Genomic DNA, 19853 nt, shown 5'->3' with positions numbered 1-19853 from the left:
ACTACATACTGCATACTACATACTACATACTGCATACTACATACTGCATACTTCATACTGCATACTACATACTTTCATACTGCATACTGCATACTACATACTTTCATACTGCATACTGCATACTACATACTGCATACTGCATACTACATACTGCATACAACATACTGCATACCACATACTACATACTGCATACTACATACTTTCACACTGCATACTGCATACTACATACTGCATACTGCAAACTGCATACTGCATACTACATACTGCATACTACATACTTTCATACTGCATACTACATACTGCATACTGCATACTACATACTGCATACTACATACTTTCATACTGCATACTACATACTGCATACTACGTACTACATACTGCATACTACATACTGCATACTTCATACTGCATACTACATACTTTCATACTGCATACTACATACTTTCATACTGCATACTGCATACTGCATACTACATACTGCATACTACATACTACATACTGCATACTACATACTTTCACACTGCATACTGCATACTACATACTGCATACTGCATACTGCATACTACATACTGCATACTACATACTGCATACTACATACTTTCATACTGCATGCTACATGCTACATGCTGCATACTTCATACTGCATACTACATACTGCATACTTACATAGTGCATACTACATACTTCATACTACATACTACATACTTCATACTGCATACTGCATACTTCATACTTCATACTGCATACTACATACTATATACTGCATACTGCATACTACATACTGCATACTACATACTACATACTGCATACTTCATACTGCATACTACATACTTTCATACTGCATACTACATACTGCATACTGCATACTACATACTGCATACTACATACTTTCATACTGCATACTACATACTGCATACTACATACTACATACTGCATACTACATACTGCATACTTCATACTGCATACTACATACTTTCATACTGCATATTACATACTGCATACTACATACTGCATACTACATACTTTCATACTACATACTACATACTGCATACTACATACTACATACTGCATACTACATACTGCATACTTCATACTGCATACTACATACTTTCATACTACATACTGCATACTGCATACTACATACTGCATACAACATACTGCATACTACATACTACATACTGCATACTACATACTTTCACATTGCATACTGCATACTACATACTGCATACTGCAAACTGCATACTGCATACTACATACTGCATACTACATACTGCATACTACATACTGCATACTACATACTTTCATACTGCATACTACATACTACATACTGCATACTACATACTACATACTGCATACTACATACTGCATACTACATACTTTCACACTGCATACTGCATACTACATACTGCATACTGCAAACTGCATACTGCATACTACATACTGCATACTACATACTGCATACTACATACTACATACTGCATACTGCATACTGCGTACTTCATACTTCATACTACATACTTTCATACTGCATACTACGTACTGCATACTACATACTGCATACTTCATACTGCATACTACATACTTTCATACTGCATACTACATACTGCATACTACATACTGCATACTTCATACTGCATACTACATACTTTCATACTGCATACTACATACTGCATACTGCATACTACATACTACGTACTGCATACTACATACTGCATACTTCATACTGCATACTACATACTTTCATACTGCATACTACATACTGCATACTGCATACTACATACTGCATACTACATACTACATACTGCATACTTCATACTGCATACTACATACTTTCATACTGCATACTACATACTGCATACTACATACTACATACTACATACTGCATACTACATACTGCATACTACATACTTTCATACTGCATACTACATACTACATACTGCATACTACATACTACATACTGCATACTACATACTACATACTACATACTTTCACACTGCATACTGCATACTACATACTGCATACTGCAAACTGCATACTGCATACTACATACTGCATACTACATACTGCATACTACATACTACATACTACATACTGCATACTGCATACTGCGTACTTCATACTGCGTACTTCATACTGCATACTACATACTTTCATACTGCATACTACGTACTGCATACTACATACTGCATACTTCATACTGCATACTACATACTACATACTACATACTGCATACTGCATACTGCGTACTTCATACTGCGTACTTCATACTGCATACTACATACTTTCATACTGCATACTACGTACTGCATACTGCATACTACATACTGCATACTACATACTGCATACTACATACTGCATACTGCATACTGCATACTACATACTGCATACTACATACTGCATACTGCATACTACATACTGCATACTACATACTACATACTGCATACTTCATACTGCATACTACATACTTTCATACTGCATACTACATACTGCATACTACATACTACATACTGCATACTGCATACTACATACTACATAGTACATACTGCATACTACATACTGCATACTACATACTACATACTGCATACTGCATACTACATACTGCATACTACATACTGCATACTACATACTGCATACTACATACTACATACTGCATACTACATACTGCATACTGCATACTCATCGATCAGACAGTATGCAGAGCGTTTACCCACAATGCATTTGGCTCCTTCCCGAGCTGAATTCAGCCGGCCTGAAGCTGATTTCTCTTAAGCTCTAAACTCTGTAAACTTTAGCAACATTTGAAACATTTTCAGGAGAGAAAGTTTTCCTGTTGACTTTTTACACCTCTGGTTCAGCTGGTTCATCACTTCCCACCGCAGGACGATAACTGTTCCCTGTACACTGAAATCTGACGCTGGAGGAGCTCAAAATGGATCAATTTAATATTAATAAGGCTTACAACAGTATTCAGCCGGTGACATTTTTTCCTTTCTTTCTTTTGCCTTAAAACTTGCACTTTTGATAGATTTTCGGGGGGGATATCATTCAGAAATTGGTGGGAAAAAAAATTCTAAAAAAATTAAATGAACAAAAAGAGGTTCATATGAAGTCCCTAAAATAGATCTGATGCCACCAACAACCATCAGCGTTCACATCTTTAGTTAAATCAGGTCCAAATGTGTGAAAGTGTCCCATGAAGTCAGTACAGATACACTTTAAATACAGATATATATACTGTAGTTAAACTGTATATAAGCTGTATATGTACTAGGGCTGGGCGAGTTAACTCGTTAATTATTTTACGCCGATAAATATTTATATAAATAATCGCGCATTAGTGCAGGATTTATTATTTATTTTATTATTATATTTATTATTAATAATTTATTTATTATAATTATTATATTATATAAAAGTCTGTTGCTCACAGGCTTTTATTCTGTAAAAGTCTGCTGCTCACATGCTTTTATTTTGTAAAAGTCTGCTGCTCACATGCTTTTATTTTGTAAAAGTCTGCTGCTCACAGGCTTTTATTTTGTAAAAGTCTGCTGCTCACAGACTTTTATTTTGTAAAAGTCTGTTGCTCACAGGCTTTTATTCTGTAAAAGTCTGCTGCTCACATGCTTTTATTTTGTAAAAGTCTGTTGCTCACAGGCTTTTATTCTGTAAAAGTCTGCTGCTCACATGCTTTTATTTTGTAAAAGTCTGCTGCTCACAGGCTTTTATTTTGTAAAAGTCTTTTGCTCACAGGCTTTTATTTTGTAAAAGTCTGTTGCTCACAGGCTTTTATTCTGTAAAAGTCTGCTGCTCACAGGCTTTTATTCTGTAAAAGTCTGTTGCTCACAGGCTTTTATTTTGTAAAAGTCTGTTGCTCACATGCTTTTATTTTGTAAAAGTCTGTTGCTCACAGGCTTTTATTCTGTAAAAGTCTGCTGCTCACATGCTTTTATTTTGTAAAAGTCTGCTGCTCACAGGCTTTTATTTTGTAAAAGTCTTTTGCTCACAGGCTTTTATTTTGTAAAAGTCTGTTGCTCACAGGCTTTTATTCTGTAAAAGTCTGTTTCTCACAGGCTTTTATTTTGTAAAAGTCTGCTGCTCACATGCTTTTATTTTGTAAAAGTCTGTTGCTCACATGCTTTTATTTTGTAAAAGTCTGCTGCTCACAGGCTTTTATTTTGTAAAAGTCTGCTGCTCACAGGCTTTTATTTTGTAAAAGTCTGCTGCTCACAGGCTTTTATTCTGTAAAAGTCTGCTGCTGTCTGCTGCGGAACAGGAAAAGAAAGTAATCGGCGGATCCACCAAACATGGAGAAGGGTACGGAACTTTTAATCGGCCATTTTCATGTTAAAGTTCTTCCAGACGGCGGAGTCGACAGAACCAAAGTCATCTGTAAACACTGCCAAGTTGAATTGTCTTCTCAGCGTAGTAGTTCCAGTCTAAAATATCACTTAAAGGCAAAACACACAACTGATAGCAGCAAGTCATTCAAGGAAACAGACAGTGGAGCGAGGCTTCTACATAAAAACTACAGAAAGATGCTGATGTTAAAAGTGTGTTTGCACAGCAAATGTTATGGCACTTTCATTCATATGGCAGCACATTTAAAATAAAGCTAAATGCTAAAAGCTATACACTACTTTTGGATTCATTTTGGGATTCTGCGTACAAATGCGATTAATCGCGATTAATTAGATTAAACATTTTAATCGTTGCCCAGCCCTAATATATTCTGTATATAAACTATATAATCTGTATCTGTACACATGTTCTGAAACACCATTCATCAAGATGCACCACAAGGACCAAGGAGATGGAAAGAATAACCCAGGAAACCTTCCAAGGAACCATCCACCAGAACTAGCTTACAGCTAACATGCTAACCTGTTTCCCTGTGGGACCAACAGAGGAACTTTCTGTATCTGTAGCAGAGCTGGAGGGTTGTTGGTCTGACTGCAGGAACAGCTACATCATGTCTGAGTTTCTGCATTAAATCACACAGCAGGGGTCCAGCTGATGATGGCAGCTAGCTAACGCAGGTAAAAGCAGCTAACGCAGGTAAACATAGCTAACGCAGGTAAAAGCAGCTAACGCAGGTAAACGCAGCTAACGCAGTTAAACGCTGCGCTAACGCAGGTAAACATAGCTAACGCAGGTAAAAGCAGCTAACGCAGGTAAACGCAGCTAACGCAGTTAAACGCAGCTAACGCAGGTAAACATAGCTAACGCAGGTAAACGCAGCTAACGCAGGTAAACATAGCTAACGCAGGTAAACGCAGCTAACGCAGGTAAACGCGGTAAACATATCTAACGCAGGTAAGCACAGCTAACGCAGGTAAACATAGCTAACGCAGGTAAACGCAGGTAAACATAGCTAACGCAGGTAAACGCAGCTAACGCAGGTAAATGCAGGTAAACATAGCTAACGCAGGTAAACGTAGCTAACGCAGGTAAACGCAGCTAACGCAGGTAAACGCAGCTAACGCAGGTAAACGCAGCTAACGCAGGTAAACATAGCTAACACAGGTAAACGCAGGTAAACGCAGGTAAACATAGCTAACGCAGGTAAACGTAGCTAACGCAGGTAAACGCAGGTAAACATAGCTAACGCAGGTAAACGTAGCTAACGCAGGTAAACGTAGCTAACGCAGGTAAACGCAGCTAACGCAGGTAAACATTGCTAACTCAGGTAAACGCAGCTAACGCAGGTAAACATAGCTAACGCAGGTAAACATAACTAACGCAGGTAAACGCAGCTAACGCAGGTAAACGTAGCTAACGCAGGTAAACGTAGCTAACGCAGGTAAACGCAGCTAACGCAGGTAAACGCAGCTAACGCAGGTAAATGCAGCTAACGCAGGTAAACGCAGCTAACGCAGGTAAATGCAGCTAACGCAGGTAAACGCAGCTAACGCAGGTAAACGCAGCTAACGCAGGTAAACGCAGCTAACGCAGGTAAACGCAGGTAAACGCAGCAGTTTTATTTTAAATGTGCTGCCATATGAATGAAAGTGCCATAACATTTGTTGTGCAAACACACTTTTAACATCAGCCTCTTTCTGTAGTTTTTATGTAGAAGCCTCGCTCCACTGTCTGTTTCCTTGAATGACTTGCTGCTATCAGTTGTGTGTTTTACCTTTAAGTGATATTTTAGACTGGAACTACTACGCTGAGAAGACAATTCAACTTGGCAGTGTTTACAGATGACTTTGGTTCTGTCGACTCCGCCGTCTGGAAGAACTTTAAAATGAAAATGGCCGAGTAAAAGTTCCGTACCCTTCTCCATGTTTGGTGGATCCGCCGATTACTTTCTTTTCCTGTCTCTCTGAACTTTCCTATCCATTAAAGGCACAAAAGCCCTCCAAAAATGTTGTTTTTTTTTTAAATTAAAAAATTAAAAAACATGCGTTAAATATTTATCGGCGTTAAATAATCAATGCGTTAACGCGATAATAACCAGTTAACTCGCCCAGCCCTAGCTTTTTCACATGAAATCCCCCCAAAAAGTGTTGAAATTCCAGGTTTTAATGCATAAAAAGGATAAAAAGGAACAGAGGAAGGTTCACTCGGGTCTTTATTGGGACCAGATGCACGAGAACAACAGAAAAAACAGGGACTGAAGCAAAGAACGTGAGAGAAGACACAAAGCAATAAAGATCCCGTCACGCCACAAGAGTACACTGAACAATCCTTTTCTTTATTCGTTTTTTGTTTCATTTCAATATGTCTGTCAGGGTTTGTTTTTTTTAAGTTTTTATTTTAAATTAAAATTTTTGACACACTTATAAAAGACAGCATCTGCATAGAGTTGTCATCTTAAAGATCCATGAAGAGAGAGAGGAAGGGGGGAGAGAGGAAGAGGGGGAGGCGGGGGGAGTCCGGGAGGGAGTGGAGGGGTGAGGCGTTGGGGGTAAAGAAGGGGTAGAAGGGGGGGGGAATACTGGCACGTCACATGAACTAAACAGAACAGCCAACAGCAGTACGAGGATGGGGGAGGAGGGTGAGGGAGCGGGGGGGACAGATCGCTTTACATTACGCTACGCACACATACACACACAAAGAAAACGGGACACAAGTTGCATTTCCGGTCAAAGTTGCGTCCGAAGAGCGGCGGTTCTGTCCTCTTTCTGCTGCTTTTTTTTAACGTCCGGGGGGGATTTTTCCCGCCCTCGCGCCTCCGTCTCCCGCCTGCCGTTTGCCCCCCCGCCTCGACCCGAAAGCAAAAACAAAAACAAAACGTAAAAACCGAGCCTCTTCTGCTCCGCATCGTCTTTAACCCCTTAACGCCTAATGTCACATATGTGCTACAAACCGTTTGACTCAATCAACCAGCTGAGATAGCATCTTTATTCCCATAATGCCGGTTAGTCCATATTCTACGGAAGAGTATTAGGGCCAGGCATAAGAAAAAATATTTATATTTTGCCTGTCGAGAATAAAAATGAAATGTCTTAATCTCGTTTAATCTCGACATGTCGACGTTATTCTCGACAGGCAAAATATAAATATTTTTTCTTATGCCTGGCCCTAATACTCTTCCGTAATATTCACTACGACCGCAAAGTGACGGACTTATTTCCTGTTGCAGACTTATATAAATAAATATGTAAAAAAAAAGGGTGAATAAAAAAACATTGTTTTTTCACTGTTATATTACTGTGTTGTTATCTTATTATTGAACATTATGCCTGTTGTCACAAATTTGCAACATACCAAAATTTATATTTATTTTTTTGTGCAAAAGTGAAATGAATAATCTCAGCATTATTTACCATCTACTTAAAGGCTAAAACACACACAAAACCTTTTTTTATATACAGCTATATAAATTCAGGCGTTGAGGGGTTAAAGGCGACTCTGAGTTCCTGCGGGAGTCCGGCCCGACGCCTCTGCATGATAAAGACAGCCCTTAGTTTCTCTGAATATTGCACACTTTGTTACGATAGGCCTGTTTGAGGCTGGAGACCCGGGCCTGAAATTTAGGCGGCGACTCTGGCGAGGAGACTCTGTTCCTCAAACTCGTCAAAGGTCTGACGCCGTTCGCCCTCTCGGGTCCGTTTTTTTCTTTTTTTACGTTCGCCCTTTCGACGCCTTTGAGGAACCGGAGCTGAGATCTCCTCCAGGAACTCGTGGAGAAGCAAACGATGGGAGGAGCCCACGGAGGAGGAAGACTGTGGTGGCGTTTTGAGGTACGTCAGGGAGGACCGACCACACGCAGAAACGCAGGATTCAATGCAAAAACCGGTCTGTTTCCGAAGGTAAAACAGCAGATCGTCTGCGAAGAAGATCAGTTTGAGGATCGGATCTCGTGTCGATTACGGGCGAAGATGAAGGCTTCTTCTTCAGCCGATGGATGTGTGCTTCTTTCGTCTAAAAACTCAAAGCGGTCGACGGGTGTTAGCAACGCGGGGATGGTGGCGCTTCTTCGTCACGGATATTCTGATTTGGCGTAATCTCAGAGTTGCTCATACCGATCAAACTATTTGCTATGTGGCTCCGAAACTGGCAGGGCGGGAGCAGTCTAATCTCTGGGGGGGAAAGGCAGGCGGGGGCAGTCTAATCTCTGGGGAAAAAGGCAGGCGGGGGAAGTCTAATCTCTGGGGAAAAAGGTCGCTGTGGGTGAGAGACAACGTCAATCAGAAAGAGAGAGTTCGTAAACCGCTAACAGGGCTTCCGAAAATGATCGGGGGGCGGGGGCGGGGTTTGGAAAGCCCTGGAGGCGGGGTTTAGTTTCCTAATATGGAGGGAAGCACTTTCATCAGAGGAGCCAGTGGGCGGAGCCTCTGGAGCTGGGGTGATGGACGGAGGCGTGGCTGTGCCGACCCAGCGGGTTTGTTTAATTCTGGGCAGGATTAAAGAGACCCGGGGGGTGAGAAAGGTCCGGCGGTGCAGCTCAGAGAGCGAACTGCTACGACAAACACCGCCGTTCCTTCGCCGTCGTCTAAGCCGAGCGTGGCGGGCGACGCCCACGCCGGACGCTACGCCTTTCTGCCTGTCGGCCGTTGCCCCTCATCCACGCCGGCAGAGTTCGGGGTCGGAGGTCGGAGGACGGGTGATGTTCGGGGACAGAAGTGGTGAAAAAGGACAGAGATCGAACTGCTCGCCAACTTTGACGGGAATAGATATCTCAGTAGATTTATACATAGACATGCAAGTCATTTTTTCTCTCTTTGAAGTTATTTACAATAATTACATAACACAAATAATCCAGTTTCAGTTTGACAAAATTGCGAGCATTCAATATTCAATATTACTACTATTATTTATGATAACATAACTCCGTTTGTACTTCTTTAAATCATTGCTATTATAGAATCATCATCGCCTCCTTTTTTAAAAGTTTGATCACTTTGTGTGAAGCCGTTCACTCCTTCTGGGTTTTTTACTGCATTTAATCTGTAATTTATGGTTATAATAATAATAATAATAATCATAATAATAACAATGATAATGTTATTTACGTGTCTTTCCTACTTGCTATGGCAGGGAGTATGTGGGTGTGGTCTATCGTGTGACCCCTCCCCTAACCCATCCCATCCCTCCCACGGGGGGGAAAAACACTGATAAAAGCCAAATACTGTCGATGAAAGAGCAGAGAGACGTGTGGATGGAGCATCAGAGAAAACAACGACCCTTAAGATCAACAAACAAACAAACAAAAACATTTCCAGTTAGTCGGCATCCAGAGCAGGGCACCGAACAGGGTTTGGTTTGTGAAAAGTGTTTCAGGAAGAAAAAAAACCATCGTGAAGAGTTCGGTCCGAAGGATTCCGGATGATACGTGTTGGTCAAAAAAACGACAAACTGACGCCAAACAGCCGTTTAAAAAGCACGCCGTCTTGTTTTCAGACGCATGTTTGAGGTCATCGGTCGAACCGAATCTTTTCCCGCGTATTTTTCTCCTGCTGTTTGTGTCCTGCTCTGACAGAAACTGCCCAAAATAAGTCCCGATGGCACAAACACAGTTAGAGAAAAGCAGTATGTTGCTGTAAGATATATATCCACACACATATATATATATATACACATGGATATATGTACATAGAAATATATTTTTGCTTATATATCCGTTGTCAAGGCGACAGTCCTTCATCACACTCAGGAAAATACTCTCTGCATTCAGCTTTGAAATTTTGTTTCCATTTGTTCAATTTTCTTTTTTTTTGACAATTTAACAGTAATTACCCGTAATTCTGGAGTTGGGCTTTTTGGGGCGAAGGTCAGAACATTTCACACCCAAATGGAAACGCTGCTGCTAAACCATTTGCAGTAAAACTTTGTTTTGGTATATTCTCCAATTTCTTTCCAAGTTTAACAGTTTTTTTTACCCGGTTAGCTTGCGCTAACCTGCAGAGCGTTGATCCTGCAGTGTGACCATGACCGGTAAACAAGCTCTATAGAAAATAATGACACCAAAACAACAAGAATAAGAGCAATAAATAAGTCAAAGAAGAAAGCACCACCATTGTCTCCGAATATGCCTCAAAAGGAGAAGCTCATTTTTTCACAGATGATATTTTTCCACTTATCAGACCACAAACTAGCATCTACAGGTGGAAAGGGAAGTGGAGGCAGACGGTGCTGCACACCTGTCGGACAGGTTGGTCGGATTGGCTGACTGACGGACAAACCAACATGCAGTGAGGGCTGGAGGCGGGCGGGGGGGGCTGGCCTTTAGTTTCAGTGTCTGTGTGATGAGCATCTCAGTGTAAACTCGACTCGCGTTGTGCTCTTTGATGTAAGCGGCGAACATGTTGAGAACACGAGGGGAAGGAAAACGCTTTGGTTTAAATCCAATAAGTAACAGTGATCGTGGCGTCCTCTGTCGCAACTTCTAAAAAACGTGAAACGGCTGCAACCCACCGACCTGCAATCGGACGCTTCGCACATCTAAACAAACTCGTGCTGCTCAAACACACGCGCACACACCGGTTGTGTTGGGGGGGGGGGGGAGGGCATGCTGCACACAGGGTGGAGGCGGCGGGAGGCCTAGGGTCAGGGCCCGGGGTCAGTACCTAGGGTCAGGGCCCGGGGTCAGTACCTAGGGTCAGGGTTAGGGTCTAGGGTCAGGGCCCGGGGTCAGTACCTAGGGTCAGGGCCCGGGGTCAGTACCTAGGGTCAGGGCCCGGGGTCAGTACCTAGGGTCAGGGCCCGGGGTCAGTACCTAGGGTCAGGGCCCGGGGTCAGTACCTAGGGTCAGGGTCCGGGGTCAGTACCTAGGGTCAGGGTCCGGGGTCAGTACCTAGGGTCAGGGCCCGGGGTCAGTACCTAGGGTCAGGGCCCGGGGTCAGTACCTAGGGTCAGGGTCCGGGGTCAGTACCTAGGGTCAGGGTTAGGGCCTAGGGTCAGGGCCCGGGGTCAGTACCTAGGGTCAGGGTTAGGGTCGGGGGTCGGGGAGCCTTTCACACCCAAATATCAAACAAAACATTTCCAAAGTATTCACCACAAACTGAACACACGTGATGACGACACGTGTCGAACTTTTCCACAAACATGGGAACGCAGATCAAACTGGAACAGTTAATATTTTATAGCTAGTAGCTCATGTGCTAATCAAACAGGTCCGATGGATGATAAAGTGCACAACATGGAGAGCGGAGGGGGGGGGGGTACAAAAAACACCATCATGCAAACTCCACAACGTTTTGCATGCCTTTTTTTATTATTATCATTACAATTATTACACAGAGCGGGATGGGGGCGGGAGGGGGTCTGCTGGGGCAGGGAAGGGGCAGACTCCTTCATCTTTGTCTTTTTGTACAACCGAACAACTACAACACGAGACGAGAGGACGGGGGGCCGAACCCTCGGGGGGACTAACCCTCGCCGAGTCATCGGTTCATCTTTAATGCCTTCGTGGTTTAGTGATGAGTTTTCAAAGGGATGGCTGCCACACAGGAACGGGAACTCTACAGAAAACGCACACACGGCAAAGCGACATCAGTGTCAACCAGCTGGCTGGTGTTTCCACGGCATGCTGACCTCTATCCACCACCACCATCACATCAAGACTGCTGCCACCTGGACAACCATGAAATATCGTGTAGCTGACTCTGTGATGGGACGCGTTGGTGATGAAAAACATGGAAAATCATTAAAGTCTGAAGAACGTTTTCTAGATTCTCCGAAAATCCAAATCCATGGTGAAATGTAGACAAAAGAAGCACGGTACGGCTTAATTTACAGAAAGGAAATGTCAAACCCGCTGGTTTATGCTTGGAAAAACAGGATGAAAGTCACTCGTAAAGACAGATTCTACCAAACACAGCAGCTGACTTCTTGTTCTAAATCTACTGACGGTCAGCTCTGACAGACATCTATTGGATTTTGCTGCTGGGAGGGGTTGTGCGTGCAAAACTTTGGCGAGCACTGAAGTTTTGGTTTTGGGTAAGCCAAAGAAAACAAAACTTAAAAACTCTACTCGTCTCCAAACCTGAAGCAAAAAACAAGTGTCACAGACATCTAAAGCTAACAGCGCTAACACCTACGACTCCCGAAAAAACACCTATGTTACAACAAAACGACCGTTTCTGTCGAATAAAACTAAACTTATTGCTTTGACACAGAGTGCTGTGTAAGTTGAAGTGAGTATTTCATCCGGCGTAGGCCTCAACAGAAGTCCATGAACCCCGTATCACAGAGCCTTAGCGCACCCTTCCTGAAAGAATCAATCAGTCCAGTTTCATGGCCAGTCGTGAAATAGTTTGGAAACAATCTGAGTTTTATTTGTGCCGACGGAAGGTCTTTCTTCAAAATAATGTATGTGAATTGGAGGTTTAGTTTTTATTAAGTAATCACCTGATAAAGATATCTAGCATGTTAGCATGTTAGCTAGGTCGGGATTTTTCCTAGGTAAACAGCTTCAATGCCCTCTGTTTTCCATGTGCACACAGAGGATTAATATAGTCAAAATGAAGTTTTTCAGCTATTTCACAGGCTGCCGTGAGACTGCATTGGTCAGTCACGTGAGTAATTGTAGCGTGGTCATTGCTAACAGCCTTTTGTCCAACAGTTTGTTACGTCAAAACAGACAAAAACACATCATCAACAACAAAACCAAACATGCATTTACCACAAATGTCGTCTTGGAAATGAAACACCTGTATTTTGTCCCCTTCAACAGTGCTGAGGTTAAAAAGCAGTTATAATTAGCTTTTTTTTTTTTTTTCAAATTAGCATCATTTGTGTAACAAGCCTATTCTTGTACAGACGCACTTGCTAGCTGCTAATGCTAATAGAGTTGAATAAATTAATTTTAAACTGACAAATTGTCACTTTCATAGTTAGGAAAGTTGCCAAGCTAAACTAAAAAAAAGCTCTTCCCCTGCTACAAATTTAAGTGGTTGTGTTAGCTAGAAAAACTTTTTTAAAGAAAAAAACCCTCTCTTATCTTAACCCCCCCCCCCCCCCCCCCCAGCACTGGAGTGGACGCACTGAAAAGATCTTTCAGATTAAAAAAGACCAGATAAACCTCCAACAAGTTTCTACACGATTGACACGAACGTTAAGCTAATGCTACAGCATGCGAAGCAGCGCAGTCTAACCCTAACACCGGCGCTAACACTGGGCCATTCGAGTGTTAACTGCATGGCAACTTAAACATAAATGACATGTTCACATTGTGAATGAACGTGTGTGTCACGTGATGCTCTTTCAAGAAAAAACAATCGGAAAAAACCCGTCTGCTGTTCAGCTAGCATTGGTGAAACTAAAGCGTTCAAGATGGTCGGGCTGTGACATCACAGCCCTCCAACACACACACACACAAACACACCTGATGGGGGGAGGGAGGCTGGGAGGCAACAAGCATCAGATTACACAAACTGTACATCAACAGCTAAAAGATGTCAGGCGGATACGTCACATGACACGTGCACACGTGCACCAAAAACAGCAGCACCACAACAACGAACCGACAAACGTTCCCCACCGAAACGGAAACCAAAAAAAAAAAGCAACGATATATCACTGCGACACTCAGGCAACTTTGTTAGTTTTCTGTTTTTATCTTCATTACTTTTTAATGCGTTCTCTTTTACTTTTGTAGAATCTTCCGGAGAGCTCTGACGGCTCGTCGATGACGCCGCGTTCCTACAGCGATCGGCGGTGTGACGAGGCTTTTGGTGACGCAACGGGACTCTTTGATTTCATCGGCTGTCTCGGTTTGGGGAGGCGGGACGAGTCGTCTTTCCTTTTATCTGAACTGCATAGATTAACTGTCCGTCTCCTCCCGCCCTCTCAGAAACCCTCTTAGCCGCCCGTCCTTCCTGCTGCTCACCTGTCACTCAAACGTCGCCTTTTTTGCTGCCGGCCAATGAGAATCACCAACCCGAGGCCCTCCCTAGCCCCCGCTCTTTGGTTGAAAGGTGTGACGATAAGGGGAGGTTGTTGTTGTTGTGCGGTGACAACCCCTTCACTGATATTTTGGGAGAAATGGCTAATTTACCGAAGCTAAATTAACCCGAGCTAATTTAGGAGGCTGACCAAGGTGAATGACAGGAGTGAGCAACCAATGGGAGGCGGTCTAAAAGGCAGCCGAGCCAACGACCAGGTTGGTCCCGCCCTCTGGAAAACACGGGGGACTAAGCTGGTTTTTACCAAAATCCCGCAGAGCCCACGGGAATGTTATTTTTCTTTGAGCTGAGTGTGTTGATCGGTGTGTTGGGTGTTAGCAGGCGAACTCTTTCCAGAAATGAATGCTAGGAGCTGAGATATACGTCCCACAGAACTCCTACCCAGCAGCCGTCACTGTCCTCGGAGACTCCCGAAAAAACTAAAGAAACCAAAAAAAAAAAAACTGTCGAAAACAAATAAGTAAAAAGCCAAAACAAACAAACAATTAAATGTCATCTTATAGGATATTAGCTTGTTACAGGTAGCTAACCCATGTGGTGCTGTATATGTTCAATACATTTACATGTACATCTGTAATAAATAGGTTGTTTTGTACCCTCTTTTGTATACGTTGTGTGGTTAAGTCAGCTATAATGTGATGGCGTTATTATTGTTTTTTCTTTGTTTTTTGTACCCCACCCAGACCCATGGTGTTTCCTCTTATTTGTGACTGATATCTCTTCCTAGCTGATTGGTTATCTGTCTTGCATTTGTATTTCAAGTTTGTCTGTTGTCGTTGTCGGTGTCTTTTCTCTGCTGGCTGTCGGTCGATCGGACGGTCAGTCGGTCGGCGTCGGTCATCACGGCAGCGGGTGGTGGAGCGTCTTAGAAGCCCAGCGTGCCGCCGATGGTCGACGCCAGGACCACGCCGAGGATGACACAGCAGATGATGATCATGATCTTCTTCTGCAGGGCGACACGAGAGAAGGTAGAAGTTAGTAAAGAGCGAACAACTTGTTTTACGACCTCATGATTGTAATGGTCTCGGCAGCTGTTTACGTCATCTTTCCTCACCAGCACACCACCAGCACACCACCAACACGCCACCAACACGCCACCAACACGCCACCAACACGCCACCAACACGCCACCAACACGCCACCAACACGCCACCAACACGCAACCAACACGCCACCAGCATGCCGGCATGTTCCCTTCCCATGTGCAGGAGAACACGCCGCTGGCCTCACATGCGAACATAGCTTACCTTGCGAGCCTGGCTCTGGTATTTGACGGCCTTCTTGGTGTCGGAGACGGCTCGTTCCACGTAGTCGACGGAGTGCTCCACGTTGTACTCAATTCTGTCGATCATCTCGCCCTGAAACACACGCACAGCGAGAGTTAAACACGCCGTACAAACGAGTCGGAGACCCGGCCGCGGTGGCGGGACGCACCTGGCTCTCCACCAGCATGGCCATGTCCACGAACATGTCGTGCAGCTCACGGATGCTGTTTTCCAGCTTGATGATCTCGGTGTGTCGGGTCTCGATCTCGTTCAGGGCCTGCTTGGTCATCTGAGAGTCCATTTTGATCTGCAGGGCGGGTTGAAGAAGCATTTAACTCGGACACCTTTAAAGCTCAACAACGAGAAGCTAAACAGAAGCATAAAGTCGACGTAAAAAAGTCAACGTTTGGCATATGTTTTAATAAAGAATTTACAGTTATCGGTCATCTCCACACTGGATATCGCTGTGATTCCCTGAAACTTGCCTTAAACTATAAGTACTTTTTGGTTTAGATCATTAAGTCTTTAATTGGACCGGTTCATATTCTTTAAAAGGAGCCATGGCATGAAATTTTCACTTTTTAAGATTGTTTAACATTAATGAGTTCCTCTAGCCTGCCTGCGGTCCCCCAGTGGCTAAAAATGACGATAGACCTAAACCATGCACTGGAAATTATTCTCCGCCTTTGGTCATGTGACCATGCAGGTGGCCTGATCGGGAAAGCCGCCGCTTATGACGTGGAGGTTGTTTCCCCACAGATCCCATATATGTTTACCTGTCTGTTATAGTTATACCAATCTTACTGTTAGCTAAATTTACCTGATTGATGTTTTTATTTACCTATATTTCTGTGTTGTATTTTTTATGTTTTTATTTCTGTATTTTTGTTTGTCTTTATGTAAAGCACATTGGGCCTCATGCAAGAACATTTCTGTATTTTTATTCTAAATTTCTCTTACTTTTTTCGTACGAAGGTTTCGTACGAACTCGCCACGTCAGATTCAACAAACGCTCTTAACTTCGGAAAAAGTGTGTAAATGACCTATCTAAGTTCACGTGCACGAGGGTAGTAGATTTGCATACTCCACGCCCTAAATGATACCATATAAGGCTGTGCTTCCTCTCTCCTGTGCCAGGAAGTGTTGAGTCATGAGAATGGCATCAAGGCGTAACAAGAACAACTTTAGGGGCTCTGAGACTGAAGTTCTGCTTTCAGAGATCCAGAAAGGAAAATCTGTCATTTTTAGCAGAGTCAGCAGTGGAATTACAGAACCTGCTAAAGCCAACAAATGGGAAGCAATTAGGAGTGCTGTTAATACCATGTCACCGAAATAAAAAATAAATGATTTGATATGAAAATGGCTTAAAAAAAACGTCTCGCCATGGCCAGGCGCTCGATGACAGCAACTAAAGCCGTGCAATCAGCTGTTGCCTCATCATGATGGCTCTTTGATGGGGGGTCCATGAGGGGGTCTCCTGGCACCTTCTGGTCTGCCTGGGCTGGTTCAGGTGGAGACCCTCGTTCAGGGCAATATTGCGCCATGAATGAGGTATCGAGACACCCCCACCTGGCCTTCAGCTCACGGCTTTGATGCGTATATGTGTGCAGTCTGTTGCTCCGGTTATGTTTGGCAGCCCAGCCACGGCATGAAAGTCCCTCTTAATCTGTACTTGTTGGACAGCGGTGTATGGGAATCTGATGCACCATGGGTGATAAACTGATGAGAGCTTTGATGACCAAGGGGAGCGTAGGACTCACAGAGGACTGGGACACCCCCGATCTGTCTCCAATCTCCCTCTGAAAGGTTCCAGTGGCCAAAAATCCAAGGGTGGTGAGGACCTGGACGTGTGGTGGAATTGGGTTTGATCGGCGTGTTTCTCTCTGGAGTTGTGGCTCCAGCAGCATAGCTGCATATTTGCAGCAGCACAGTCCTTGGTGATCTAAATCAGGATGTCAGCCATTCGTCTGTCTCCGCAGGACATCTACACGGTCTCGGAACACACGCTCTCTTCCAAGAGCCTGACGCACTAAAGCATCTAAAAGTAGCAGACAGCCGCTGGTTACGCTTCCCATTGACCTTGTTATATACAGATTCAAGTGAACCTTCAATTAGTGCATAATTTAAGTCAAACAGAATAGTGTCAGCATAATTATGGGGTATAATGTATAATGTATTTATGTTTTTTTCAAAGTAATTAAATATACAATCCATTAGTCAAGCAAACTTGATTGGAATAACAGCGGACTATTTTACGAAACTCCTATGACAGGTCTGGATCACTCGTAAATTCTGTTCGTACCTGAAAGAAAACGTAAAATACGAACAGATTGGTGAATGCGCAAATTCTCTTAAATCACTCGTACGGACGATTTAAGAACAAATCTGTGCGTATGAACGGTTCTTGCATGAGGCCCATTGAGTTTGCTGTGGTATGAAATGCGCTATATAAATAAAGATTGATTGATTGATTGATTGATTGATATGGCTATGCCCAAACTGCCTTTCCCCGTCCACAGCTCTTTGGCCAGCTCATTGCACTGTACATGGATGTAAAAAATCTGTGTAGAGCTCCTGCATCAGAACCTCTAAAGAGCCAGTGGACAGATTTAGTTTTTTCTGGGAAAGTGACGACAGAACCGAAGAGATTTGTGTATGTGTGCGCCAAACATTTCACTGACGAATGTTTCCAGAACTTGGGCCAATACCGAGCCCAAGGGAGAGCCCAGACACCCTGCGGAGGAAAGTCATTTCGGCCGCTTGTATTCGCGATCTCATTCTTTCGGTCCCTACCCACAGCTTGTGACCATAGGTGAGGATAGGATCTCATTCTTTCGGTCCCTACCCACAGCTCGTGACCATAGGTGAGGGTAGGATCTCGTTCTTTCGGTCCCTACCCACAGCTCCTGACCATAGGTGAGGGTAGGAACTCATTCTTTCGGTCACTACCCACAGCTCGTGACCATAGGTGAGGGTAGGATCTCGTTCTTTCGGTCCCTACCCACAGCTCGTGGCCATAGGTGAGGGTAGGATCTCGTTCTTTCGGTCACTACCCACAGCTCGTGACCATAGGTGAGGGTAGGAACTCGTTCTCTCGGTCACTACCCACAGCTCGTGACCATAGGTGAGGGTAGGATCTCGTTCTTTCGGTCCCTACCCACAGCTCGTGACCATAGGTGAGGGTAGGATCTCGTTCTTTAGGTCCCTACCCACAGCTCGTGGCCATAGGTGAGGGTAGGAACTCGTTCTCTCGGTCACTACCCACAGCTCGTGACCATAGGTGAGGGTAGGAACTCAGTTTTTCGGTCCCTACCCACAGCTCGTGACCATAGGTGATGGTAGGAACTCAGTTTTTCGGTCCCTACCCACAGCTCGTGGCCATAGGTGAGGGTAGGATCTCGTTCTTTCGGTCCCTACCCACAGCTCGTGGCCATAGGTGAGGGTAGGATCTCATTCTTTCGGTCACTACCCACAGCTCGTGACCATAGGTGAGGGTAGGATCTCATTCTTTCGGTCCCTACCCACAGCTCGTGACCATAGGTGAGGGTAGGAACTCGTTCTTTCGGTCACTACCCACAGCTCGTGACCATAGGTGAGGGTAGGAACTCAGTTTTTCGGTCCCTACCCACAGCTCGTGGCCATAGGTGAGGGTAGGAACTCGTTCTTTCGGTCCCTACCCACAGCTCGTGGCCATAGGTGAGGGTAGGATCTCGTTCTTTCGGTCACTACTCACAGCTCGTGACCATAGGTGAGGGTAGGAACTCGTTCTCTCGGTCACTACCCACAGCTCGTGGCCATAGGTGAGGGTAGGATCTCGTTCTTTCGGTCCCTACCCACAGCTCGTGGCCATAGGTGAGGGTAGGATCTCATTCTTTCGGTCACTACCCACAGCTCGTGACCATAGGTGAGGGTAGGATCTCATTCTTTCGGTCACTACCCACAGCTCGTGACCATAGGTGAGGGTAGGATCTCATTCTTTCGGTCACTACCCACAGCTCGTGACCATAGGTGAGGGTAGGATCTCGTTCTTTCGGTCCCTACCCACAGCTCGTGGCCATAGTTGAGGGTAGGATCTCATTCTTTCGGTCACTACCCACAGCTCGTGACCATAGGTGAGGGTAGGATCTCGTTCTTTCGGTCACTACCCACAGCTCGTGGCCATAGGTGAGGGTAGGATCTCATTCTTTCGGTCACTACCCACAGCTCGTGACCATAGGTGAGGGTAGGATCTCGTTCT

General features: G+C 44.1%; 1 protein-coding gene across 1 annotated transcript in view; it reads right to left on the bottom strand.

The window, feature by feature from the left end:
* Nucleotides 1–14939: 14939 nt before the first annotated feature.
* stx1b (syntaxin 1B) overlaps nt 14940–19853 on the bottom strand; it is a 91290-nt gene continuing 86376 nt past the window's right edge. Inside the window, exons 8-10 of the mRNA XM_075454630.1 lie at nt 15786–15923; nt 15599–15709; nt 14940–15297 (exon numbers count right to left, since the gene is read on the bottom strand). Coding sequence (XP_075310745.1) covers nt 15217–15297; nt 15599–15709; nt 15786–15923 — 330 coding nt within the window. The 3' untranslated portion in view covers nt 14940–15216. The remainder of the gene's footprint in view (nt 15298–15598; nt 15710–15785; nt 15924–19853) is intronic.

Source organism: Odontesthes bonariensis, chromosome 21 (genome assembly GCF_027942865.1).
Source record: "Odontesthes bonariensis isolate fOdoBon6 chromosome 21, fOdoBon6.hap1, whole genome shotgun sequence".
Classification (NCBI taxonomy): domain Eukaryota; kingdom Metazoa; phylum Chordata; class Actinopteri; order Atheriniformes; family Atherinopsidae; genus Odontesthes; species Odontesthes bonariensis.
The sequence above is the reverse complement of the archived record's forward strand: the minus strand, read 5'-3'. Positions and strand labels throughout refer to the sequence as shown.